Source organism: Accipiter gentilis, chromosome Z (genome assembly GCF_929443795.1).
Source record: "Accipiter gentilis chromosome Z, bAccGen1.1, whole genome shotgun sequence".
Taxonomy (NCBI): Eukaryota; Metazoa; Chordata; class Aves; order Accipitriformes; family Accipitridae; genus Astur; species Astur gentilis.
The window spans coordinates 1,057,427-1,084,684 of record NC_064919.1 but is presented as its reverse complement, the minus strand read 5'-3'; the positions used below and the strand labels follow the sequence as shown (position 1 = coordinate 1,084,684).

Below are 27,258 nucleotides of genomic sequence, written 5' to 3'. Positions count from 1 at the left end.
GTAGAAGGTTTCCTTTGGTAGTGGTTCAAGATGACTCTGGACTGTACACCCAGAAGTAATGTGTATATAGCAAGAGGCAGAGATTTACCAACTTATAACGCTGTCACTCACCTCTGGTTTTAAATCTGCTCCTGTGCATATGAAACCCTCCAGGCTTCAACACAGGCTACGTGCTTGCCAAGTGCCCGTCTCGTGGGCAGGGCTGCATCCCACGGCGTTGGAGTGCAACAAGACCCTTCTGGAAGGGTCACCCCAAAAGCCACTCTGGAAAACTTCACTCAGTTTGGAAAGCAACTCAGTTACTAAAATGTAGACAACTTCTAAAATACAGCATTTTATTTGTGGCAGACAGTTTTCCTGAAAAAATAGTAGTTGTCCTTTAAAAAAAAAAAAAAAAAAAGGACCAGATCTTCTTACAGCATGCATCAGCCTGCAGAGAGGCAGAAGATGACATCAGCCTGTGCAACAGTGTTATGCCAGCTTGTATCAGAGGAGAAACCTGCGTGGACAACTTGTTATGTGAACGAGACAAAGAAAATCCAGCCGGGAACCAGCAGCCAGTTTCAGGCAGGGGGATGACAAGGCAGAAACTGCTAGCTGGTCATGCGAGGTTATGGTATGCAAGCCTCCCTCCCCCCGTGGCAAGACCCCCAAGACCCAGGGGCCAGTGGGGGATCCCCAGTGACACCCACAGAATCATGAGCCCCTGCCCAGTTCCTCCCAGTGCCCAGGAGAGCTCAGCCCCATGGGCTGGGGGACACCCACCCTCTCCTGGGCACCTCACAGACCCAGAGGTCACTGCCAGGGGTAGAGGACACATTACAGGGGAAGAACATTCCGGGATTGCACATGGCTTATTACAAGATGCCCAGGGGAGGAACCAAATGTAGGGAAACACAGGCATCAACATGGTTTTGGAAAAACAGAGATGAGAAAACAGAGGGATAAGGGGTTAAAAAGTGGCCCATTGTGTGTAAACGGGTGGCTGGTGGCCAAGGACAGATGCTGGTCTGGCCGTGCCTGCGCCCAACGAGTGCAGTCTGTCCTGTTCACTCATCAAGCGCCGTTTCTAACCCTTTCTGGGGTGAGGGGCTCTCCCTACGGTGTGGGTGCCAGCATCGGTGGTGTGGTGGGATCTGCATCTGTGTGGGGCTGCTTCACCACCACCGAGGAGGTGAAGTGGTTTGGGAGCCCAGGCACTCTGTCTGCCTGTCTGTTGGGACGAGCCTGCAGCCTCTGGAGGCTTTTATGTCCTGGAGCCAGAAAATGGGGAGACTGGGACATGGCGATAGGGACTGGGCAGACAGCATCTGACCCTGGGTGCTGGAGGGACCCACACCGCATGTATGTCTGTATGTCTGTGCGTACGTCTGTCTGCGTTGATCTGTGTGCCCCTTCTTGGTCACAATCAGCACAAACAGAAACTGAGTGAGACCACACAGGGCACGTTGTCAGTCTCTCAGTCTTCCAGCACAAATGCAGATGGTCACTGACAAATAAGCTTCAAAGCAAGTGATTCCCAAATGCTGCAGGCCCCACAGGAAGAGAGGTTTGTCTGGACCTCAGGCTGGGGAGGCCCAGCAAATTCATCTAAGGAACTGCTCACTTATAAATTAACCCATCAGCGATCTCAGTAGGCAAAGAGGAAGACATTAATGGCTGTTTTCCCAGCTATTTTTTTATTTAGTGAGGTGCCACTGAAGTTGCAAAATCCTTCATGAAAAAGGAGTACAGTTCATTGGGGGTCCCTGTTCCTGAGCTGTGAGAGCTTCCCAGCGGCAGCTCTAGAGAAAAGACAGGTGAAGAAGAGACTGGTGAAGAAACCTCCCTCCCCGGTCAAAGAACGGTGCAGAAGATGCTCCCGTGGTTGTGGCAGCCCCCATCCACCCTGGTGGTTATGCTGGAAACCCTCTGACCACCAGCCGCCACGCAGGACCCCAGGGCACCTCCTTCGATGTGAGGCCGTGCTGGGGGGTTGATCAGCATGCACTCCAAATCGAACCTGGGAAAAAGAGAGACACCCCATGAGTGGGGTGAAATGGTTCTTCCAGAGCAGCCTTAGAAACACTCCCTTGAGGTTCACCCTTCAAGGAGGAAAGGGGCAGAGCAGTGCTGGCAGGTGCACAATGCTCACCACGTGACATCTGTTCCAAAACACAAATGGGACAGAAATGGTTGGAGAATTGAGACAGAACATCCTGTTCTACTGCAACAACTACTTTCTGTTGATTTCACAGCCAACACCTCTAAGTGACTGCAAGTTCTGTGAGACAGGGCAAGAGCCTGCAGAAGGAGAGTCAATGCTGGGACCTCCCAAGATTTGAAAACCTAATGGAGGAATTGTAGTGCTAAGGGCACTGGAGGAGGTGTTGAGAGTCCTCTCTCATGCACTTGACTTTCATGCTATGGGGGTCTGGAGGACCGGGTGAGAGCATCATCAACCTGGGGGACCACATGTCCTAACCTCCCTCCAGTAATGCAAGTCTTCCAATTTCACTGTGCCCTCTCCCCCACCCTGGACCAAGATTTGTGACCCCGAGAGAGGAGTCAAGGTCAAATTTCTAGCTGAAAAGAACAATCCCCTCATTACCCACCCCTTGTATGGGTGACAGGGCTCTAGCTTTCCCTCCTCAGGCACCTGCTGCAGAGTCCTGGTCTAGAGCAACCTGTTTTGAACAAGGCCTCTAATGATGAGAGTCACCGAGATCTGGGTGACAGCCAGCAGCTAAGAAAACCTTTGCAATACCCATTAAAGGTCTGCAGCTACAGCAGCACCTCTGAAGACCACCAGAAGACACATTTTCTCTCTACTGGCACAAATACCAGGGCAGCTAAATCACATCAGGGAAAAATAAGCATGTCAAGATCCATTTTCCCATTCACTATTCACATTGCTCTGGTAGCAAAAGCCTGGAGGTGGAATCTGGTGCCTGAAGCCAACCTCCTCCCCACCAGCATAAAAGCACAGTGCAGGCAGGGGGGTGGCTCTGGCTTTTCTTCCTACCTCTGACTCTCATGGCCCAGACCACAAACACCCCAGGGCTGTCCGTACTGCAGGGACAGCAGTACAGTACAGAAACTCAGCAACCAGGCTTCAAAGGCAGCACTGGGCAGGAAAATGAGCTCGGGCAGACGTCCCTATGCTCAGAGACATCATGAAGACCCACACTGGCTTGTCAAGGAATAATCCAAGCCTCTCAGCTGGTTTTAGAGGTATCCAGTGAGAGGCATCTTGGCTCTGCTTGATCTACAGTCCTGACCTGCAGTGTGGTTCACCACGCAAGTGGGGCTGGTGCCACAGGCCAGCGGGTGTGGGAAGCTACAAAAGCAGAGCCCTCCAGTGCTCGCTTAACGCAGGAGCACAGCAGTGGCTCCAAGCTCACAACTGCACCCCGTGATGCCAGGGACCTCACCTTTTCTTGAAGGTGAGAAGCATGTTGTTTTGGATGACGCAATCCTCTGCATTTGACAGCAGCCGCAAAATGGATTTCTTGGATCTCCCTTGGAAAATGAGGTTTTCCTGCACCAGGCCTTTGGCTTCATCAAAGAGAGCAATCCCATAGTCCTGAAAGGACTGGATCCTGTTCTTCATCACCTGCAAAATAAGCTTTAGACGGGATGGCCCGAGCAGGACACCGTTCAAAGGGCTCTTTAGTCAACACAAAACCAAACACCAAAGCCCTTCTGCAGGCTCAGTAGCACTCCCTGGCAGTTTCGGAGCATACCAAGGGTTCAGACTGGATGCGCCACAGCCATGCGCACACAAGCTTTCCCAAGACCTTCCACACATGACTGGTGGCCCCAGCTGGCGGCTCAGCTGCTGTCAGTGCTAGATGCTACAGGCTTCCCTGAAACTGGTACCCAACCCCATGGTGAAACACAAGCACAGATGCTGCTAAACACGAACCTGCCGCTGCTCCTTGCCCTTCAGGTTTCAAATGGCTGGACTTAGAGGCCGTCACTTCTTTGTATATGAAAAAAGAGCACTTAGGAGTCTCCTCTTCCCAAGAAAGACAAGCTCTTGCTTTGCCACCATCTAGAAGATCAGTTTGGTCCTTTCTCCTCCTTGGGTCCACAGCAACAGATGCTGCAACGCTCCTTGCCCAGCACTTCTCCCCACCCAGTACCGCACATCATCTCACCTGCTCTCAGGCATTTCTCAGCCTCTGCCAGTGGGCAGACGAGAAACAATAGCACCACGACATCGCCAGTACTTCAACAAGGACCTATGCCCCCTGCTCCGCTCCCCAAATGAACCCTGCAATATGTGTCCTGCCTGTGTGCTCCAGGAGACTGGACAGCTGGCACCACAGAAAATTCAGTGGTCTTTACCTTCTGGTCCAGACGACAATGTTTTTCTACAGGCATGGTTTTCAAAAGGAGTCTGCAGCCCCTGCAGGACTCATGCAGAGCATTTGTCTTGGTGGGGCTTTCTGTATACTCATTTTAGAGGTCCCTGACGATGAGTTAAATTCCATTTATCTATCATTTTGATGTCCAATGGCTTAACCTCAACAAAGAACAGAACAGAGGCAACCTTGAGCCAGGTATTAACCTTGGGAACTGGTGAGATGCTGGAACACCGCATCTAACTTCCAAAAAATCTAGTTCCAATTAATCCAGTTCTTCAGCACAGTTCACACAGACTGCAAATCTCCAACAGAGGCCTACAGGATCACCCACTTTACTGTGCCACTCAGTTAAATACAGGGGACAAGCCTGGGAGAAGACGGACTTTGTTGAGCGTCATTGCACCAAAATGCACAGGATTCCCTTTGCTGCTCTGAGGGAAGAGAGGTCTCATCTACAAGCTATCTGTGAATCCGCATGTGGGAAATGATGACTGAGCTGTCCTTTACCAAGGTTTAAACATCAGACAGATGCAGCGAGCCACCTGTGGATCACTGTAAAACAGGATACAGCCTTGAGAAAGGACTTCCAAAATGTACTCTTTACCACTGAGCAATGGCGTGAGCTTGCAGAAGTCCTTCCCCCATGTGCTTGCCCATCTGAAAAGCAGCTGCTGCTAATAGACCTCCTTTCACACTCCTGTCACTGTGGGCACCGAGTGCTTTGGGGCAGCGTGGCCAGCTCTGCTGGTGCATGTGTGCTTTCCTGCTGCATGTGAGCAATAATAAGCATGGACCCAACAATGCTGAGGTTAGGGAGACCTCACCTCCTCCCTCTGGGCCCTACAGAGGATTTCTAAACCTCTCTTGATGGATGTTAGGATGTGACACACTTCAAACCCACTAGGGATGGAAACATCACTTTCTTCTGAGCAATGCATTCCAGTTTTGCACTGCTGGCCCTATTAAAAACAAATGCTTACTTAACTCCCACCTATGTCTCCCCTCAAACAATTTCTGCTGACTTTCCTCCAGCCCATTCCCAGTGACTGCCCACGAAAAAAACTGGAGTTAAGGAGTGCTGGTGGAAGGGAGCTCTGGAGTAGGGCTGTCTACAGCACTAGATCAGAGCAGCCCTGGCTTTTTTCTGCCAAGGCTTGGAAACCCCCAAGGATGGTGACCCCACACTGCCCTGTGACCTCTCCCAGGGCTGCATCACCCTCCAAGGCAAGAAGGGTCCCCCAGTCTCCCACCCGGACCTCCCAGTGCCCAGGACCACTACAAGTTGTGCTGTTGACCCTTGTTGTACTGTCTGGCACTGCTGAGAAGGGCTTGGCTCTGACGGCCCTTCAGGTAGCTGTGGGCTGCTGTTAGGTCCCACTTGGCCTCCTCTTTGCCAAATGAATCAAGCCCAGCTCCCTCTGCCTCATCCCATCAGTCATGTCCCAGCACTTGCCCACCCTGGTAGCTCTACCATGGACCCTCTCCCTTTACTCCACCTCCCTCCTGACCTAGAGGTCCCAAACTGGACATGACGTTTCAGGTGCACCTCCCAATGCCAAAGGAGACGGGGGACAACTTTCCTTGATCAGCTGGACACAATTCTAACGTAGCCTGGAAATCACACCCCCCTCTAATCACAGGGTCGAGGATGCAATCCTGATTGTCTGCTCCTCCCGCTGGCAATGCCAGGACGGTCCCTCCTGTCCTGCTGGCTAACTGGGGGCTTGCTAACTGTCTTCCCCCTCACCCAAGGTGGGAGGGCAGCAGCAGCAGGCTCCGTCTCGCCTCTGCCCCTGGCCGTAGGGAGGCACAAGCCGGTGGCCCACCCCCTCAGCTCTCTGCAGGACGCACCTTCATGTCCGCTGCTTGGAGCAGCTGAAGGCCACACCGGTGGTTGCCGATGATGTCGTTCTCCATGATGATGCCCTCTCCCTTGGAGACGATACCGTGGCTGCTGTTCTCATAGATGCCGTTGCCACGCAGCTCCACCTGGCACTCGGCCTCGACAAGCACGCCTCCACGGCTGTTGCAGGAGATGCTGTTGTTCGCGATGCGCGTCAGCTGGCTGCTCTGCAGGACCGCCACCCCACCATCACGGTTGGCGTGAATCACGTTGGCGATGACGTTCAGTGCCTCGCTGCTCTTGACGTGCAACCCAGCAGCTGCCAACCAAAAAAGAAGAGCTACCAGTTAAGAGCTTGGAGCCTCAGTCGTGACGACCACAAACGTCTTTCTATTTCTAACAGCTACCCGGTTTCTTCTGCCACAATACGACTTTCTGACACGGAGCTGAAGGACCAAAACCCACTCACACTCAGGTCTCAGGACACCACTTCTCCAGGGTGCTCCTGGCCTAGTGGCAGCTGAGGCAGATGCCAGCGCTGGTGGGCCAAGACAACACACCGTTCGGCACGCCACCCCTTCTCCTGGAGTCCAGGAAGACCCCCAGACCCCTGAGCTCACCTCCGTTGTGGTTGATGCTGTTCAACTCCACCAGCGCCACGCTGATGGGACGCCGGGCAGCCAGGTGCTCCTCCTCATTGTTGGGGTCGTTCTCCCCGCCAGCACCTTCCCTCTCCTCCTGGAAGTTCTCGCTGCCCCCCTGACTGGGGGGGTAGTCACCAGCGTCGTCCTTGCGGCAGAACACTGCCACTCCGTAGATGCTGTTGTGGCTGATCTGGTTGTTGATGAGGTGCGGGAGGCTGGAGGATGTCATCCACACGCCGCAGCCCTTGTTGCCTGCAGTGCGGGGTGGCATAGCCCACCAACTTAGCTTGGAGACCCTCAGCCCTGCCCCAAAGCAGCTGGCAATCTATGTGCGGTGCAGGTGGGATGGAGGTGATTCTCTTCTTTGAGCACACATGAAAGCTAACCCTATATTTCAGGCGCTTACAGAGATCCTTTGGCCCTGACTTGGTCCCACTGGCCCAACTCAAGTCCACAGCTCAGTGTCTTCATTTCCCCACCTCCACCCCCTCCTGGCACTGTCCATGCTCTGAACCCAGCTGAAGTCCCCTCGTTTAACTTATGCAACCAGGAGGCAAACCCCCACTGCCCTGGGGCTCTGCAGGCTGCCCAGGGAAGTGGTTGAGTCACCATCCCTGGAGATTTTCAAAAAGCGAGTAGATGGGGTACTTCAGGACATGGTTTAGTGGGCGTGGTTGATGGTTGGACTCGATGATCTTGAAGGTCTTTTCCAACCTAAATGATTCTATGATTCTATGATGGTCGGGCACAGCCCTGTCCACCGGCTCCACGCACAAGTGGCTTTGCCGCAGATGGGCAGCCGCAGTGCTGGAAGCCCATGTGCCCTGGTCTCTCCTCCTCCAGGACTGGGAGCCTCCGGGGCCGGGGAGTGAGCAAGTCCAGGAGCACTGAGCTGGGTTTCCCCAAGGCTTGGCCTCGGGAGCTCAGGTGTGTTCTCCAGTGTCTAATATGCAGGCTGAGCTGCGGCTTCACCACCCCCAGGGTGGCTGAGTGCTACGACCACCCTCCTTGTGCCCTGTCCACTGCTGTTCCAAAAACCTCTGGGAACTCCCTATCTGTGTACCTTACCCTCGCTGCGAGGGGCTGACGCTGGCCACCAGCACTACTGGCCACCACTGCCTCCAGCATTACTAGCAGGACAGATGGACAGACAGATGCACACAAAGACATGCTACGTGACTGGCTCCATCCCATCTCGGTCCTAAATGGGACCAGAGAAGGGCACAGCCTCTCCAGGACTCGGACCCCTGCCCCGGCAGTGGTGGGCTCTCTGCAGCACTTGTCTCTCCGCAGCCGCTTTAAAACCCCTTTAAAAAAGCTATTTCCAGTTTTCTAAGAAAATCACGTGGGGAATTTACGCCCTGTTAGACATTAGCCCAGTTGTTAGATGACAGACCCTGCCAGACTCCTCCTGCCCTGGGTTAGCTGGGTGCAGGTCAGGAGCAGACGCAGCTCCCCTTGCCCCGTGGGGACCGTGCATCCTCTCCTGCAACCCTGTCCTGCACGAGATCGATGGTGCAAAGCCATTTTCCCTCTCGGGGCTCAAAAGGAAAGCTCCTGCCCTCCACTGGAGACAAAGTGGTGGTCTTCTCAGTGGGGAGAGGGGCCCCTCATGAGCCGCAGCCCAGCAGCACTGGTGGCACGAGCTCTGGAGTGCTTGTGCTGGGCTGGGGCCGGTGCTGTTCCCAGCCAAGCACCCTGGGCACACACCACAGCTCCCTCCTGTAGGGTGGGTAATTTATATAGTTTAGTATTAAAAGTATTTTATGTGGAAATGCTGCTGAACAGTTGTCTGCATAGTTGTAAAATACAATTTTGCAATTGATTTTAGCTAAAACGTAGACTAAGTAAAGCCATATGTTGGTTAATGCCTAGGTCGTAGTGACACTGCTTGATTTAGGATGACCATTAATCAGTAGCTTCATTGTATAGGCCATGCTTTGCTAAGGACTATACCCTCGAAGAGGAACTGAAGACTGGTAGGAAGGAAACTTCCTGCTCCAGAAGGTGCCAAAAGCCAGATGATTGCCAAAGAAGCATGAACTGGAGGAAAAGTAAAGGCAGCAGGGGGAGATCGCAACCACCGACTCAATTCAAGACCAAAAAGACTTGCCCGCCCACACCTGCAAGGAGCTTGCTTGCTACTTTACATAGCAAGCAAGGCTAATTTAAATACAACTAACCAACAGTAGATGAGATGGTGACTACTAATGACTGAACGTAAATTTAGGCAGGTTTTTACTAATCACGTAACAGGATAAATACGTTGTAGTTCTCTGGTGTGGTGCGCTAGCTTTGTGGAACTATCACCTAGCACTCATCTCTGCATGGACGTGAATTAAATAAATATCCCAGCTCTATGTGTAAGATTGGCTTATTGCACACCAGGTACCGAACACTGCTTTTGAGACAAGACCCCTGGGCATGCCCCACCAGCCCCCCCCCCCGGGCACCCACCACAGCTCCAGAGTGCACCAGAGGTAGAAGGCAGCACGGCAAGCCCAAGAGGACAGGGGAGAAGACAAGAAACGTTCTTCCCTGAGCTTGCTTCCTTACCGTAAATGACGTTTCCTTCGATGAGGCCCTTCCCGCGCTCGCCCACCACCACGCCATCCGAGTAGCCGCAGGAGATGAGGTTGTTCCTGAGGACGGGGTCACCCCCATGGCGGATGTCCACACCGCCCCACTGGTTCTCGCAGATGACATTCCCTAGGGCCAAGCAGGGAAGTTGAGGTGACCACACACAGCCCACAGAAGAGCAAGGAGACCTGGCAAGTTGACACCTGGCCCCACCAAGAAGCTCCCATCACCTGCGGCAGAGCCCAAGCCTCAGGAGCATCCCCGTTCCCCCATTCCCCTGGCAATGCCCTCCCGCATAGGACACTGGTCATTAGCAGTTCTAGTAACTGCTACATCCCTGTCTTCTGAGTTGTAGGGCAGAGTGGAAAACCACTCGGAGGTTCCACAACAGTAGGAAAACGTCACTGACAGCTTTAGCTTATAAACTGGATGGCACGGGAAGAGAAGAAAAAAAGCAGTTCATACAGCAGATTGCTCTGGAGCACAGTTCCACATGCCAGCTGGGCCAGAGACAAAGGGAACAATAATTTGGAGGACACACTGCAGAAAGACACGCTCCCTCTGTAAGTGGCAGAAATGCCAACTAGAAAATGCAAACCAGGGGATTATTGCACCTAAAGTCACCCAAGAACCAAAACAAGATAAATTTTGCAATCAAACAAACAGACAGAGGCTTAAAGACAGAAACAAACTTGGCATAACAATGCCATTTTCATTCCCATACCTGTGATTTGGCCTCTCCCGTTCTCATTCACTGCTATTCCAGCAGCCAGTCCCTGGAAAATATGGTTCCCACTGAGGTAGGAGAAGAAAAGAAAGTTACTAGCAGCAGTGCTGCCTGCTCACGGTTTGCACCAATGCAAGCAGAGGCACCAGTCTCCCTGGCTGGCTACTTGTCACAGCCTGTTGCCTGTGTCCAGCAGCGAAAACTGGGCATGGGGCAGCCACACAGCGAAGCGCAGTGAGAGGGAAGCGCAGTGGGGTAGGTACATGCAAAGCAGAGTGGAGCTACTGACAGCCGAACCACTTTCAAGGAAAGTACAAAAGAGGCATGGAGAAAGGCATGGCCGGCTGCCGCAGCCTCCCTACCCCTGTGGGCAGCACGGAGCCGGGGGTCCAAGGTGCAGACCCCTGTGCCCCCACAGAAAAGCATGGGAGGCACACAGTGTAGTGGCCAGAGCCCACCTAGGTGGATGCCGCAGAGGAATCTGAGGGCTTTAGCCCGTTTCTCCCATCCTCCCCATCCCGAGAAGGAGGTGAGAGACTTTATCAGCCATGGGACTGCTGCTCCGAGCGGAGCCCTGAAGCCAGCAGGCAGACAGCGATTGCAGTTGACGGCAGCAAACATTAAACACGGTGGCAGGAGCAACTCCCGCGCTGCGAGCAACGGTCTGGAGAGCACGTGTGGGCTCTGTTGTGCCCCAGTAGAGGAGTCACCCGCTGTGCCCTGGGCTCCCACCTACCGCCTGTCAGGAGGAACAAAGCCCAGGAACCCCAAGCCCACCACCAGCTCCTCCTCCATGTGACCCCGAGTCTCTGGCTTGCTGATGAGGTTCAGAGCGGGAGAGCAATTAGGGTGATCTCAAGCTCACGTTAACCTACTGAGCGCAGTGCCTGGCACAGACTCTGTCCCAGCATCCACCCAGGAGCGCTGACTGGATGCTGCTCCGCTCCCCAGAGCAGAGGAGCTTCTACAGCAGCAAGCCGGGGTGGGAAAGCTGCGCCTGTGACATGCCATCACCAGCGACGCGCCGTCACCAGCGCTGGCTGCGGGTGGAAGGGTGGTCGCAGCGCTTCACACTGCCGTCCTCCTCCCTGGGGACAACTGCAGGCAGACCGGGGTCCGCTCCACTTCGCTGGCCACCTAATGCCTCTCCTGTCCTCAGCTGCCCGGCACGGCTGCCCCTCTGCTCACAGCTGCCTGCTCAGGCAGGACCACTTGGTCTGGCAGCTAAGGGAAGCCCCCACTGCCCTGCCAGAGCAAAGCAGGCTATTGCTTTGTGCCCAGAGAATAGAAAGCTGCTTGTGGGCTGCAGCGAGATGTCCACCTGCCTCTAGAAAGAGGGACCTGGTGAGAAGAGCGCACAAGGTGCCTGTACTTGAAATCCGTGCTTGCACCAGCAGCTGCGAGGGTAAGGAGGAAGAGAAGCTGTGAAACTATCCTAGAGGCAATCCCCTAGGAACACAAGGCGTGGGGGGGTCTCAGCTGCCCAAGTCCCACCGCTGCAGAGCAGTGCCCTCCAGTGCTGCTCTCACCAGCTTAGGGGAGCGGACAGTAGCCTTGCACCACCGGGCACCATCACACCCCGTACCTCCCAGCCTTGGCGTTGGCACAGCAGGGGACGTCGTCTTACCCAAACAATTTTTTAGCTGCTGAGGGGTACCTCTGACTGGAAGACGGACAGGCCCAAGGGCCTGTATCATGCTTAAAAATGGTACCCAGCACCCACATTGCTGGCAGACTTCTCAGAAGGACACCTCCCTGCTTTTTGCACAGAGCCCCTCAAAACACCCCACCGAAACCTGTCCCCCAGCCAGGCAGCGACACAGGACGGAGCTGGGCTTGCAGCTCTCAGGAATGGGCAAAACATTATTCTGTTTCCAGCTGTGGAAAAGGCACCCAGCAAAGGACATTACTCCTACCGTAAACACCTCCTTTCTGCCAGCCCTGCCTGCCTGCAGCTGTACACGCCATCCCGTCCGTGAGTCCCAGCCATGCCAACAGCTCCTGTTGAGCTCCATGTTCAACACAGATGTACGTGGCACCACCAGGATAACACCAGTGCACCCAGCCTAAACCAGTGCCAGAGCCTGCCTCAAGACAACACAGATGAAAGGCAGCACAGAGCAGCACGTACAAGCGGAGCACGGGGGCTCCTCCAAAGTGGGTGGCTGGTCAGGTGAAAAAAAGTGTCTTCCCACCGAGCTTCCTCCATGCCTCCTCCCCATCACCTCCTACGTGCCAACAAGCACGGACGGTCAAACATCAGTCACGTGCAGGCTGGGGTTGCCAAAGAAGTTGCGAGAAAGTATGGAGGGAAGGAGATGTCGTGAATCTCTCCATCCCACAGCGCATCTCCTCTGCGCTGCTGGGCCCTGCCGTTACACTACCACTTTTCACAGAAATCAATACATCTCGCGGAGAGCACTTTCATCATCCCTTGTTGGAAAGCCTGGCCCTGACCCCTGTGTTTTCAGGGCTGGTACATCTGGTGCAGACTTCTCCCCTCCAGGTCCCAACCTAGACTAAGTGCCTCGGTAACCTGTTCTTAAGTGTCTGTACAGGCAGTCTGTCTGAAACTCACCAGCTCTGCACACAGATCATGAACCTGCAAGAAGTCGCTTTCATTAGGTCTGCAGGACTTGAGGGTGAAGCACCGTTAATTATCAACACTTCCAGCATGAATACTCACATCCTAGCTAGGGGGTGATCCAGGGCAACCATTTTCTTCCCTTTGTGACTGTCCTGGTTTCAGCTGGGGTAGAGTTAATTGTCTTCCTAGTAGCTGGTACAGTGCTATGTTTTTGAGCTAGGTATGAGAATAATGTTGATAACACACTGATCTCTCCACTTGTTGCTAAGTAATGTTTAGTCTAAAGTCAGGGATTTTTCAGCTTCTGATGCTCAGCCAGCAAGAAGGCTGGAGGGGCACAAGAAGTTGGGAGGGGACACAGCCAGGGCAGCTGACCCAAACTGGCCAAAGGGGTCTTCCAGACCATGGGATGTCACATCTAGTATAGGAACTGGGGGGAGTGGGAGCAGGGGATCGCTGCTCAGGGACTAACTGGCATCAATTGGCAGGTGGTGAGCAATTGCACTGCGCATCATTTGTATATTCCAATACTTTTATTATTGCTGTTGTAATTTTATTAGTGTTATCGTTATGATTATTACTTTCTTCTTTTTTGTTCTATTAAACTGTTCTTATCTAAACCCACGAGTTTTACTTCTTTTCCCGATTTTCTCCCCCATCCCACTGTGGGGGGGGAAGTGAATGAGGAGCTGCGTGGTGCTTAGTTGCTGGCTGGGGTTAAACCACGACGGTGACACACTCCACTCTGTAACACCTTGGTGAGTTGTCACACGCCTGTTCCTTATCACCCACAGGCACAGTGAGAGGCGGGAAGGGGTGGCAGTACAGACAGTACAGATGAGATGCCCCTCACATTTGTAACGAATATCATGCTCCAGCTGCTATCTCATTTCTGGGTTCATTGCTACCAGTTGATACCACCAGATAAAGCTGATGGCGTCAACCTGAAGAAAGCCTGCCAGACACCAACACTAACATCTAACCCAAATGGTATTAAACAGACACGACTCAGTAGCTCCAGGTGTTTAAAGCAGAAAGCTGAATTGGAGTAACAATGATTGGAGTTCTGAGATCCATTTCCCCCTTCCCTGCAAAAAGCACCATGACATGTGTGAGTTGTTCATCTTGAACGCAACCTGTGTCCTTCTCAGATCCAGAGGGAAAACCCAGGACTGGCACTTGGCAAAGACCTGGGTGCAGCAAGCAGATAGAGGGAAGTCACAGAAAAGCACTAGTGCAGCATGGGCCTATTCCTTCTCTATGGTGGGGGTACAAAAAAAGAGAAGAAAAGTGTGCACAGTGGGAGGAATAATTCTTAATAGATGAAGGAGGATAGAGAGAGTTCAGTGCTAGCTAACATACCTCACAGCAGGGTTTCCATTATACAGAATATAAATGCCAGCTTCTTTATTCCCATAGATCTGATTGCTACGGATGATGCCTTTTCCGTTGCCAACGACGACAATGCCCGAGCGAAGGCCGCTGTGTATCTTATTGCACTATGGTTTTATTTTTGCACATGTAGAGAGAATAAAAGCAAAAGGAAGGAAGGTCACTCATAAAAGTGAGCAAGAGGAGACAGCAACCACAGAGAAAAGCAACAGCTCCCAACCCTGCTGGGGAAAAGGGCAGAAGGGTATTTAATCCAGCTGCCAAGAAATCACTCTCAAATGGTCAAGGCACACTTAACTTTTACTTTTCTTTGGGGTTCTAGTACACAATGCCTAACTTCCCTTCCCACCATGCCTGTAGCCTCTTCTTCCTCCAGCAGCTCCTGCTGACATCTCCAAGGGCTGCCCTGGACCTGGTGATGTTTTGTTCTCCGCAGCCCATATGACACTGGGCAGGGCTGGTGGAGCTGCAAGTCCAACACCTCCCTGTGGCCACCAAGAGGAAAAGACCCTCGGTGGCACCTCACAGGAGCTGGAGGCAGAGGAGTCCAAGCAGGGGGCTTGGCATTACAGCACGGTGCCTTTTCTCAAGCTGTTAGATGTTGCTTTGCACAGCCTGAATGACGACTGTCAACAGCCACAGGGCTGCTTCTCTCCACAGGGGCCAACATCTCCTGTGAGGACAGGGGTACACGGGGACCCTCTGCGCAGGACAGCAGTCCCAGTCCGGCATCTCCTGGAGTGGTGGGGTAGGAATCGCCAAACCAGGCAAAGCAACAAGCAGCAGCTCAAAGCTGCAACCAAGGCCAGACATGCCTTGTGGCTCCGTGGGTGAGCTGCCACCTCCTCCTCCACGGGCCCGCAGCTCTGTCTGCCCCATCATCTCCTGTGCAGAGCTCACATGGAGAGTTTGACGTAGCCAGAGGGTCACTTGGATGGTAGCTCGTGTCTCCCTCTCTGCCTCCGCCTGCACAGTGAGGCCCCGGTTCCTTCAAGGATGACTACAGATACAGTGTTCAATAAACAGGGACAAGGTCACCCACTGCACAGCTGGAGACACTACTCATTTGGAGGAAAAGTCATGCCACTGGAGAGCAGGCTGCTGCTTGCCTCCTGGCCAAGGCTAGGCAGAGTGCTGAGACCCTCCACCAACTCCTGGAGTAGACAACATGATTCCCAGTATGCGAGAAACAATTTACTGTACAGTGCCGATTTACCACCTTCTGATTTACTGCATTGCTTCCATAAGTTTACTCATTACACAGGGGTATTTATTTGACAGGGGAACATCCCCCTGCCCTGACCTCTATGCACAGAAATTTTAAGACACATACCATCAATAGAGCGGGAGACCATGCATGGACCATCAGGCAGCACTTTGCTGTACCTCGGGGTTAGCTGTAATCTAATTCATCAACAAAACCCTAAGAAACAGGCTGAAGGGCAAAGCTAATGGAAAGGTCAGTGGTTGCTATACTGGGAGATGGATCCCTGCTGCCCCTTGGAGAGAAACAGCATGTGAGAGAAAGAGCGCGCTGCCCTCCAACACAGTTTGGAGGGGTACGTACCAGAACAAGGGGGTTGGCTCCCTTACGAATGTCGACTCCGGCCTCAGAGTTCGAATGGATGTTGTTGTCTGCAATCAGGCCTCCTGCTGACAGGCGCAGGAATATCCCTGATGCTTTGCAATGGTGGATGTCATTCCTCAGCATGATAACCTGCAGGGAAAAGGAGAAGCACAGGCAGTTGTAGTTAGAAGGTCGAGGACATGAAAAAAGGTTATAGTTCTCCCTTCTGCAACCTCTGTGCATCTACGACCTCTCTGCCTCTCCCACAACCTGGGGCGTGCAGGCACACAGGCCAGATGAAAAGAAGATCAGTGCGTGTGGACAAGCGCTACAGTTAAGCCTGTTGGGCATTACGCACTGGCATGGGTCTGCTTGGGGATGGGGACCCCCAGCGCTTGGTCCTGCACAGCTAGAGCAAAGATGTCCTCTTGGCATGACACAACCCTGCGCTTGACAAAGCTGACGTTCAGGTGTGCCCAACGGCTTCGTTCACCGCATTGCGATTGCACACCATCAGCAACAGTGAGCGACCATTCCCCGTCCCATCTCCACACCACTCGTGGTACAAGAGACCTGCCCCATCCCTGCTCAGGCAGTCCCCATTTGCATCAGCATCCTCTCCGTACGCAGTTGGCAACGGGCTCCCTCCTGACTCTGCTGCACAGAGCTGCTCGGAGGTGACATGTCAAATGCTGCAGAGACTCCCACGAGTCTCCCATGAAGCCGACCAGGCCAGTACACTACAGCACACACGCTCAGCACACAACCTGCCCATCACCTGGCGCCTTCCGAACAAAGATCCTGCCATTCGGGGTCAGAAATGGCCCAGCCAGCAAACTGAAGTCACTGACACCACTCTTACCAACCTCGTTTCCTCTAAGCAAACAAGTAGTTAAATATTTAGGCGGCAGCAATCTTTTAATATTTTCCAGCCAAACAAATTCATGTCTTAAATCCATGTCTTACGAGTGCTAAGAAATAATCTACAAATTGCCTTTGCACATCCCACTTCAATGAGCAACACAGATCAGAAGGTAATTAAATTATACTTCCTTTTATTTGCTCATTGCAGAAAGGTGCTTCATTCAATCTCTCGACTAAACGTGGAGCTCAGCAGGGCTTGACAGCCGCCTGTCTTCATCAGTCACTCTTGGCTGCCCAGGGAGGGAGCTACAAGAGGCGAGAAACACAGGCACCCGCTCCGGCTGGGTCCCACACACCAGACCCTGGTCCAGGCTTGCCCTGTGCCGGAGGGTCCTGGCTGAGCAAGGACACCGAGCCCGTACCAGCTCTGCCGTGCTCCCACTTTGCGTTGCACCTTGCCCTCATCTCGCAGGCGAGCATTTCACTGTCTCCCACTGCCTGATGCTCTGACACCCACCTCTCGACAAGAGCCTCTGCCCTAATTCCTAGCGGAGCAAAATCTCACTGGGAGCCGCAGATGGGCTGGCCTCATCTCCCTCCCATTTGCTACCAGTTAAGACCAGGCTGCTGAGCGAACTGGAAGCAAACCAAAGGGAATTAAAACAGAATGCGGTCCAAAGTGCTGCACCTGCATTTGTCCGCCAGCCTAACTCCCACGAAAACAGCCCCCAAGCAGCTCTGAGCATCTGAGCAGCACAGTGAAGCTGCGTGAGGTGCCTCTGCTCCCTCCTGCCACCATTCTGTGTCTATGGGTCGGTCTTTGGGAGGGCACCTCTGCTACTGGTATCCCTTGGAAAGAAAGGAGCCGTTCTCCACTGCCAAGAAACAAAGCGTTCCTGCACAGGTAGCAGTGCTCTGCAGTCCTCTGGGGACTACAGATGGGGAGCCATCATCATCACAGCAAAGCCCTTTCCCAGAACCAGGTGGAAAAACGTGCCCCATCCTCCCCCTGCACAAAACTTTCATTTGCAGTCTTTTAAAGCGATACACTGAAAAACAGGCCCAAATCCTAGGCTCCTCCATCCGAGCAGTGGGGATGCTCTTGCTCTGGGCAGGTGGCTGGAGAGGAGCCTCCCAAGCTCCCCCGACGCTGCCACCACTGGCGATTTTGGCAGTGTGATTCTCCCTCCAGTCCTCGCCGCCACCACCACCCTGTCTGAAGAGGAACGCAGGCACAGAGGTGGAGAGCTCCAGGCCAGCACACGGTTAGACGATGCTGTGCTGAGGGAAAGCCTCGGTTCAGCCTCCAGCACATGTCCCTGACCAAAATCCCTCCTTATACCCCATCTCTGCCTGCAGCAGGCACCCACCCCTGCAGGCTCTCCTGAAGCAGCCAGGACTGGCCATGGAGAGGGGCAAGACGAGGGATTGACACCGCAGTCCCCAAGTCCCTGCATTTGTGGTATGGGCTGTGCTGGGACCAGCAAAGGCGATGACAACCAGCAGCACTTTTACAGGGTGAGAGTTTAATTTACAGGTAGCGCAGGCCTGACTACGTGACCCCAGCATGCCACCGAGTTAATGCCTCCAATTGCAATTACAACGTTACTGCATGCAGAAAGCAGGTGGCTGCAAGTGACCCACCCTTCGTTTGAGCTCGTTAACCCAAGCCATGCAAGGAAAAGGAGCTGGTGGAGCAGGAGGGAGAGGGAAGAGGGGTCACAGCAGTCTTCACAGCACCTTACTGTTTTGTATGCAGCGCACTGCGTAGGTCAGATCCCTGAAGATGCTTTCTTCCATTTTCACTTGCCCTCGTGAATAAATGAATATTCCTCCCTTCCCGTCCCTGAAAAGGCACTGTCGGATGATGCAGCCTTGCAGAGAGTTGGCCAAAGACTGGGCCTCCTTGTCCTGCTGCAGCTCCTGCTGCAGAGACTTGAGCTTAAGGTCCTTCTGAAGGGTGTGCAGTCTGTTGCTTTGGAGTCTGCTGTCCATAATGTCAGCAAGCGTGTGACTCAGGCTGTGGCCTTGATAGGGCAGTTTGTACATAGCCTGAGCATCCTCTTCATCATCACTCTGTAAGTCACTGTCACTGGAGTTTGAGTCGAGGACCGGGTACTCCTCCTCCTTTGCTGCCTGCAGGTTCTCTCCGAATTCAGAGCCCTCCTGGGCTGAGCCAAGCAGGTCTTGAGCACCCACAGCAGAGAGTAAGCTGCTTCGTTCTTCCCCTACGACAATCTCACATGTTCTCACTGGCCCCAGAAGCAATTCCTCCAAGCCATCCTGGTTGGCCACGGGGCAGTCGGTTGGGTCAGGCTCCCGCATGGACGCTGCGCAGGACTTGGCCAGCGCGGCCAGGTGCTTGCAGGCCCAGTTACGGTCCGAGCTCGGACTGCCCTCCACAGTTATAGAGGCGTTCTCGCTGCCGGTGAACTCACAGTTCTCCAGGATGCAGAGGGCCACATTGCGGAGGTAGATGCTGGACTGGCTGAAGGTGCAGAACTTCACCTGGCACGTCCCTGGAGCATGGATCTGCAGCTGCCCACTTTCAAAATTGCAATTGTCGAACTGGGCATAGCCCAAGGTTGTCTGGAGAGTAAGCACAAGGAGACATCATTGCACAAAGCAAGACAAAGCAGCCCTGGACATATCGTGAAGTCCTTCCACAGCAAACAAGCTCACGCTCACAAACACAATACGCGTTCAGGTGTCACAAATACAAGAAGCTCACACAGGCACAGATGCAGTGCTGCAATCTGAGTTAGAAAGAATCTCGCAACAAGTCACGCCTGCTGACTTTCTTCCCTGCTGGCAACACTCCCTTAACTTCCCTGCCAAGACACAGCTTTGCATCTCAGCAAGGGCCAGCAGTCACACACGGGAGCAGACAGGGCCGAGATGTACCAAGATCACTAAACCTTAGCAACATTCCCTACACAGAAAAGTTTGCAACCTTCAGAGATGTGTATTTGCCAGCTGGCATGATTAAGGCACTCAGGGGTTTCCTGGGTGAAGCAGCATGTAAGATGTCACCTGGGTGGAAGGACGCTGCACCCACGATGCTTCAAGTGCAAAGCAAAACAGGTAAAAAATCTGTGCCATATTGCTGCACAAGCATTATGTTCTGACTCTGCAGTAGGAGAGACACCATCAATTCCTTGTTCCCTGGCTGCAGTTTCCCATCTGACTTGCTGGTACTTGCAGAACTGTGCGCCATCCCTACCATGGCCTTCCTGCTTTGCTAGGCAATACACACAGCAATTTATGGGCGCTTGGCAAACCACCAGGATGATTGTGCATGGCCAAATATCTCTCTCCTGCACAGGCAGGGCAAGTATCTGCTTATCTACTGAAAAGGCCAATAGAAATGTAACAAGGTACTGAGGAGCCAGGTCAGAAAAACTGAGCAGTATGCTTGGAATTTCTGTGCTCCTAATTTGACTAGAAATCTCCTAAATTGTTATTTTCTCTTCCCAAGTCATCCCTCAATTGCCTAGTGCACCACATTAAAAGCAGACAGATCAATAGCTTGTGACAGGTGAGCTAAGGCAATTTTACAGAGATTTCCAGAGTTTGCAGCCAACACGCTGTCCTAACATTTGTTTTCAGTCTTGAGTACTCTCAGAAGTGGTCGTACCCTGAACAGGTTTTGAAAGGCATTTCTTCGTACCCAAAGACAACCACACAGAAATCCCTTCAGCCTGCTCCAGACTGAATTGTACCTTCCCTTTTTTTAATTAAAAAAAGCTAATTAAAAGGGACACAATCAAATCAGCTTCTGAGAGGCTGCTTGTGAAAGCCTTTCTGAAACTGCAGCTCTCAGGGTTTTAATGACTGCCAGTAGGATTGGTCTAAGTTTGCTTTTTTAATTTGTTTTTCATTGACAGATTTGGGAGGAAATGCTCTCATTCCACTGACAGCATCTGAAGGGCTGTACCATCACCCATGCAGAGACCAGCACAACAGCCAGAAAGGCGAAATGCAGCCACACTGACCAGCCAAATGGAGGAGACATCTCTGAGCAAGACACCACATGTCTGCTTCAGCAACCCAGCACATGGCCATGGAAAAACAGAGACTTTCTCAGTGGATTTGTGACTCAGCTCTTCCACCGCACGCCGGGGCATTATCTTTCTCCTGGTGACATTCAGACTGCTTCAGTTAAATGTGTCACATAATAAAATGGTGAAAAGGAAATGAAACTGTAAATTATAACTAATGATGGTCTGAGTCATCCTGAGGAAAGTCTCATTTTCAGAGGTACAGCTCCACGGGTGCTCCACAGGTGCAGCACACACATTGGGCACGTCCCACTCTGGACCAGTCAGCAACTGTCCGTGGGGACCAAAGTACCATCAGGGTGGACCACGGCAGCAGGGCTGGACCTGTGATCCCTTGTCCTGGTATAGGTCTGGAGAAGACCCTGGGCATCCTGGTTGAGGGGTCCCAGCCCAGGCTGAGGGCAGAGTGCACGTCAGCGGCAACCGGTTTTAGGGGCAGCGGGGCTGGTGTGGAGCGCACCGCGGGGAGTGCCGGCTCCCGGGAGTGCCTCTTGCACGCCCAGCCTCGCAAGTCGCTCATGCCTCGCCACACGGGCAGTCGGAAAGGCGGTTGGTGAGAAGGGAAAAATCACTGAACAAAGGAAAATGCCTGCCAGCCTGGGAGCTGGGAGCCAGAAACATCCATGAGGGGTGCAGCTGCACCTCTGAGGTGGGTACTAAGAAACCAGAGACATCCTGAGATACCACCACTGAGAAAACGAGGGACTGTAATGGCAAGTTTTCATCTGGAAAAGTGGAAACAGTCTAGAAAAATAAAATTGCTCTGAAAGAACAAAACCATCATCTATTAGCTGTTCCAGGTGAAAAACAGAAATTAACAGCATCTACCGTTTGCTCAAAGTGGTAGTGTGCTACACCCTTTTAAAACAGACTTAATTTTTATCCAAAATGGAGCCTCTCTCTCTGAGAACATCCCATCCTGCACGTACTTCTCCCTTCCTAAACTGGCTGAACTCTCCACATGAACCTGCTAGAAGATCGTGGACCCTGGCTGGGGATGCCCGCCCAACGCCAGACTGTGACAGAGAGCATCTTTGATGTAAGACTCTGTTACTTCGCTGGTCCCCTTTGGCCCCGCTTTTGGGGTCGATTCAGTTTGCCCTCCCATCTCTGGGATGGCTGGGTGCCCCTCTGGGATGGCGTAAGAGATGCGCCCACTCTCACCGAGTGAACAGTGCTTTTGTGGAGGCATCACCAACAAGTAGCCCTGACTGAAGGCAGCCTTGCTGTGCAAACTGTGAGAACAGTGCCAGGCCAGCTCTTCTCAGGGACGAAGGAGTCTAGGGCAGGTCTTATCAGGAGCTAACAGTACCACCCCAAGCTGGGATTAAACAAAACTAGACAAAATTACAGCTGCACACCCGCACAAGCCCTTGAGCCCATTTAGCTCTCCTGTAAGGCAGCGGGCTGCATGGTGGTGATCTATCTGCCTTGAGCAGGGACACAAGGTTACTCCTTGAGGCTGAGAGACCCCTTACCCAGTATCTGATACCTACAGCAAGGCAAGCGACATTTTACATTAGGCCTAAAAGTATATTGTATGCTAGTGACGTTTATATATCCAGCTATATCTTAATTATTGGAAGTGTAGTAAGTAGTCGTGTTTGACCACCATCTAAATTATCGTTTAAATCATCATTTAAATCATTGTCAAATCAGTGTCTCACTACCATTCAATTATTGCTAAATCACCGTTACCATTTCATTATTATTCAATCATCCATTAATCATCATTTGATCATCATTTAACCATTCATAAAACCCTTCTAGTTTACCCCACCACGATGACCTCTTTTAATAATTCACCTGCGACAGATCGCTTGGCACCTTCTGAAATCTGTCTAATTCTCTTGATACCTGTATTATACAACCATGTAAGTAATCTACCATAAGCGTATCTGCTGTTGTATTGGTGGTAAGTTTGCAGTAACCTGTCACAGTATTTACCTACTTGTTTGCTGCTGTTATGGGTTGTTGCTATACGATTGATTGTTTCTGTTGCTGATTGCTGCCATACTATTGATTGATACTGTGTTATTGATTGCTGATAGTACTTTTTAATAGCCTGATACATATATATTTGCTTTATTAACCAAAGGCATTCTTGCTAGCGGTGATTTGTGTGGCATTTCTGGCGACCTGTAATGATGTAGAGACAGTCAGAGGACAAAGCCCCCGAGCCTCTCATGCATTAGGGAGTCCCACGAACCCCCCCGGCCACACTCTGTGGATACCTGCAGACCGGGGGAAACCCTTTGGTTGCGACAGCTCGCCGGCCTCGCCATCCCCACCGCCCCCCACCCCCCACCCCCCAGCTCCGCCAAGCCTCACCTTGTAGACCACCGAGGTGAAGCGTGCCGGCATGAAGACCACGTTGCAGAGGCGGGCGGTGGGGCAGTGCTGGTCAATGCTCACCAGCAGTACCACGTCCCCCAGCTTGCCTTGCCCCACAATTTCCACGGGCACCTTCAGCAGCACCTCGTTCTGCTCCTCGTGCACACCGGGCAGCAGCACGAGGCGGTCATACGGGCTGGCGGCAGCCAGGGCAGCCCTCAGGCTGCTAAATTCACCCCCAGCACCGACGCAGAGCCGGCGACGGCCCTTCCTCCTCCGGAAAAGGGAGAGGCAGTTGGAGGTCTCCAGGTCCTGCGTGTTTTTGGTCCAGGTTTTGGAGGACAGGTAGTGCTGTTTGAAAGCCTCTCTCCAGGACCGCGGCTCCACGCCGGGCTGGTTAGGCCAGTTGGGGTGTCTGTGCTCCAGACAGCCCAGGCAGAGCTGCCGCCAGCGCGTTTTGTCCAGGCTGAGGATGAGCTCGTTCCAGGTCCTGCAGACCAAGCTGCAGCGGCCCAGGTCCGGGAGGTGCAGGTAGGATAAGATGAGCCGCCACAGCTCCACCGGCAGGCCGCTGACCTCCATCGGTACCTGCGAAGGACAGGACGCAGGGAGTCAGCGGCACCCCTGAAGGGATTCTGGGGCATGGAGGGGACGGTGAGGCTCAGACAGGGCAGGGACACTGCGTCGACGGGGACACGCGAGTCCCCGCCGGACATATCTCTCTCCGGGGACGGAGCCGAACAGAGCAGCAGGCCGGCACACCTCAGGCAGAGACCACGGGATCTGACCGAGCGGACCCTACGGCGTCCTCCCTCCACCATCACCCCGCCGGCCTCCCTCCTTCCGTCTCCTGCTAGCCCCGCTCACGGGCCAGCAATCCCCAAACAAGCCTTTCTACAGTCTCTGCTCTTTCGGGGCAGTTAAAAACCTTGTTTCTTAGCCCTGGGGCTGAAACACTGCGCAGGAACAAGCACATCCAATCTGCCCCAAGCAGGCCACGGCATTGCCACGTCCCCTGCCCGGCTTTCTCCCTGCCACGCTCCGTCGGACCTCAGCAGCCGGCCGCCCCAGCAGCCACGACCGGACTGCCAGGCAAGGCAGCGGTTTTGGGGAGGGTGGAGGGGGAAAGCCCCCCCCCCTCCAGCCCCAGCAGGACTCCCCGGCACTCAAGAGAGGCAGAAGGAGCAGGCGGCTGCGCAGGCTGAGCACAGCGATGGAAACCGTGCTGCCCGGGCCGCCGGCTGCAACGCCGCTCCGGACAAGTCACGGCCGGCAGCCGAGAAGGGCGAAGCTGAGGCCAAAGTCGTGAGAGCCACGACTTTCGGCAGAGCCGGGGGGAACCGCTCGGCGGCACGCGGGCCTTTTTTTGACAGGGGAGAGCCATCTGCCAGCCCTCGCCCAGCGGCACAGAGCGAGGAGCCGCCAAGGTGGGGTGGGTGCAAGATCAGAAGCCCCCCCCCCCCGGGGAGTGAAAGGCACGGCTGGAAGCGTGCGCTGCACGACACAGGGCTGCCACGAGTTCAGCTTGGGTCGCGCTGCAAGCGAGAGAGGGCTGCGAGTCCCCAACACCGACCTGATGTTCCCGTCTGGGACACAGGACTCATTAAGGAAGGTGTGAAACTTTCTACAGAGGCCAAGTTCATCCTGCAGCCCAGCACCTGGGGACACCAGTGGGACCCTCTGAGCAGAAGAGGGATCGAGAAGAAGAAAGCATTCGTGATGGTTGGCAATGCACCACCAGCAAAGCAGTCACGGCTCGTAACGGACCCCAGACACCCAATCCCACCCCGGCATGAGGCTGCTCCTGCCGACAGCATGCAAGACAACGTCCCTCTGCTCCAGCTCGTGCCACCACCTGCCTAGCATCGTTCGCTGCCATGTCCTGCCCCGCAAAACAGCAGCTGCCAGTGGCACGATGCCCCTCCTGATGACAGGACCTCAGCCCCCACTTCCCACGCTGGCCCCCCACCCAGCTCATGCAGCGGCGGACCAGCCTCCTGATGCCCCATGGGCTCGGCCACCTCCGACCACTCTCCACAAAGCACTGGACAAGCAGCTTAACTGAATAGGGAGACAACCTCACAAAATTTGCCACTTGGTATTTTAGAGTAGCAGTGTTATTATCAGTGACCAGAAAAAAACAGTAATGCAAAACGGGGAGCTGCACCATCCATCAGCACTCTTCCTGAAGCCGCCCGCTTTGTCCATGTCGTCCGGCGCACAGCAGCCAGAGATCAGTGCCCCGGTGTGGTCGGAGCCCTACAGACAACACAAAAAAGCATGTACGTCCATGGGCTGGCTTCAGGTCAGCTGAGCGGCTGGGAGAGCCGTTGCTGGCAGGAGCAGCTCTGACCCCACACCAGGCGGTTCTGGCTTTGTCCCTGCCCACCCCACCACTGCCAGCTCATGCCCACTTGCCAGGAAACGCACTCCGGCAAGGGCTGTGGTTACTCTCTAATGCCAGAGTTCATCTCTCATAGGATGCTGTTAAAAGCAATCGGGAACCAGGCTCCCTTCTTCTCTCAGGGATGCACACTGGCAAGGCGGGCAAGCGCTTAGTGCTTTGAATGATACTGACCAAATTTTACTCCTCCTCACAGAGTGCTTGACTTCCAGCTATCCTGCAACTATCACAAGGTGCTCAAGAAAGCACTGACTTGCCTTGAAACTAAATTTCAAGTTAGTGCTAGGGTCCTACACAATACCTGGGTACTCAGTGGGGAATCCCCCGCTTTAACTTTACGAGAAGAAATGTAGATTTGCTGCCACACTCCCACAGCAGCACTCCACGCAGTCTGCTGGGAAGGAAGGTCTCGGCGGTGCCGTGTCCCTCACGGCTACAGTCTGCGGGGTCTGCGGGCTCAGCAGCTCTGCTGAGCCTCTCCCCTGGCATGACATCCCGGCTTGGGCTTTGCAGTGCCACGGAAACCAGACACCGACACTGGAAGAGCGAGAGTTTTGAGCAGAACTTGCAAGGGGCACGACTTAGTCTCACACCCTTTCAAGCAGGCAAACAGCTCAGCACTTTCTCTTTGCTGTTCCTCTCCCTTCTGCAGGCTTATCATCACGGGTTAATTTCCAACAAGCCTCACCATTAAACTTTGTGGTAGCAGTACAAAACACTAAAATAAAAATGAGCCACTCTTATTTACTACCGGACGACTAAAACTGATCAAAGCTCACAACAAAGAAACAATAAAACCACAGGCTCTGTCGGTGCTTTCTATCCTCCAGCACCTCCCCGGCGAGAGGCGATACTGACGTCGAGCCCAGCCAAGAACCGAGGATGCCGCCTTTTTCAAAGGACACCGAGGAGGCCTCGACGACTGCTCCACGCCAGCCTCACGGCCGTCGGGGACCCAGCACCCAAGTCCCCGAGCCCCTCCGAGCCGCCCCAGCGCAGAGCCCGCAGGCAGCCTGGGGTCAGGCAGGTTGTTCTCTCCAGACGACGCTCCTCCGTGGAAAAACACCCGCGGTCGTCCGCTCAGGACCACCCCACCGGGACGCAGCACCTGATCCTAAAAGCAGCTTCTCGCCTCCCTACAAACGGGTCCGCGGCGAGGGGAGGGGGGGGGGGGGGTCGGCACAAACCCGGGGCAGTGCTGGCAGCGGAGAAGCTGGAGAAAGAAGAAGAAACCGGACTACAAGTTCTGCCGAGCCTCCCTCCGCCGCGATCGGTGGCTTTTCCCTGCCTCGTTCACCGGGAGCTCCGCGGTTCCCGCAGCGGCGGGAGGCTGGGGGGGGGTAGCCCTGCTCGGGGCAGCAGAGCCGCTCCCGCCAGGCAGAGCACGGTCCCACCGTCCCCTGCCCTTGCCGGACTTGGCGACGCTCACGACTCGCGTGGGTACGGGGACCGGGCTGCGGCTCGGCCCTCTCCCGGTACTCCGCCGCCGCTCGGGTCGCTGATCCAACCGATGCCGCCGAGGTATCGGACAGCACCGGGCAGGAGGACGCGCTCCAGCCCCGCGGCGGAGGCCGTAGCCCACGGGGCGGTTGGTGGTTAAGATTTTCTCCGCCGGTCCAGCCGCCCGGACGAGTCCGCCGCTCACCCCCGCTCCGCTCCGCTCTGCTCCGCCGCGCCGGCGGGACCCGCACGATACACCGGGGAGTGGGGGGCGTGGCTCAGGGCGGCTGCCCCGCCCCCTCGCCGCTCGCGCCTGTGCCCCGCGCCGCTGCCTGATGGTTGGGGCGGGTTGGGGCGGGGAGGGGCGGGGCCGGCACCACCCCCCTCCCACCCCTTGGGTCACGTGAAGGGGTAGACCCAACGCTTCTCTTCGCTTTCCTCGTCCGCTACTTAAGCGTCAGCG

At 54.2% G+C, this 27,258-nt stretch overlaps 1 protein-coding gene across 1 annotated transcript; it reads right to left on the bottom strand.

The window, feature by feature from the left end:
* Positions 1-1,726: 1,726 nt before the first annotated feature.
* Positions 1,727-26,994, bottom strand: FBXO10 (F-box protein 10). The gene is made up of 11 exons (XM_049795146.1): positions 26,543-26,994; positions 22,949-23,539; positions 18,297-19,145; positions 15,693-15,842; positions 14,096-14,232; positions 10,144-10,214; positions 9,396-9,548; positions 6,816-7,091; positions 6,204-6,514; positions 3,414-3,595; positions 1,727-2,002 (listed from the first exon to the last, which is right to left on the bottom strand). The coding sequence occupies exons 2-11, from the start codon at positions 23,531-23,533 to the stop codon at positions 1,837-1,839; spliced, it is 2,880 nt and encodes a 959-aa protein (XP_049651103.1). The 5' UTR covers positions 23,534-23,539; positions 26,543-26,994; the 3' UTR covers positions 1,727-1,836.
* Between the last annotated feature and the right edge of the window lie 264 nt (positions 26,995-27,258).

Excerpts from the sequence above, each read along its gene's own strand:
- FBXO10 (XM_049795146.1), bottom strand. The coding sequence starts at position 23,533 with ATGGAGGTCAGCGGCCTGCCGGTGGAGCTGTGGCGGCTCATCTTATCC. Across the intron at positions 19,146-22,948 it reads TCACCTCGGTGGTCTACAAG|ACAACCTTGGGCTATGCCCA; the intron begins GTGAGGCTTGGC and ends CTTACTCTCCAG. Across the intron at positions 15,843-18,296 it reads GCTGCATACAAAACAGTAAG|GTTATCATGCTGAGGAATGA; the intron begins GTGCTGTGAAGA and ends TTTTCCCTGCAG.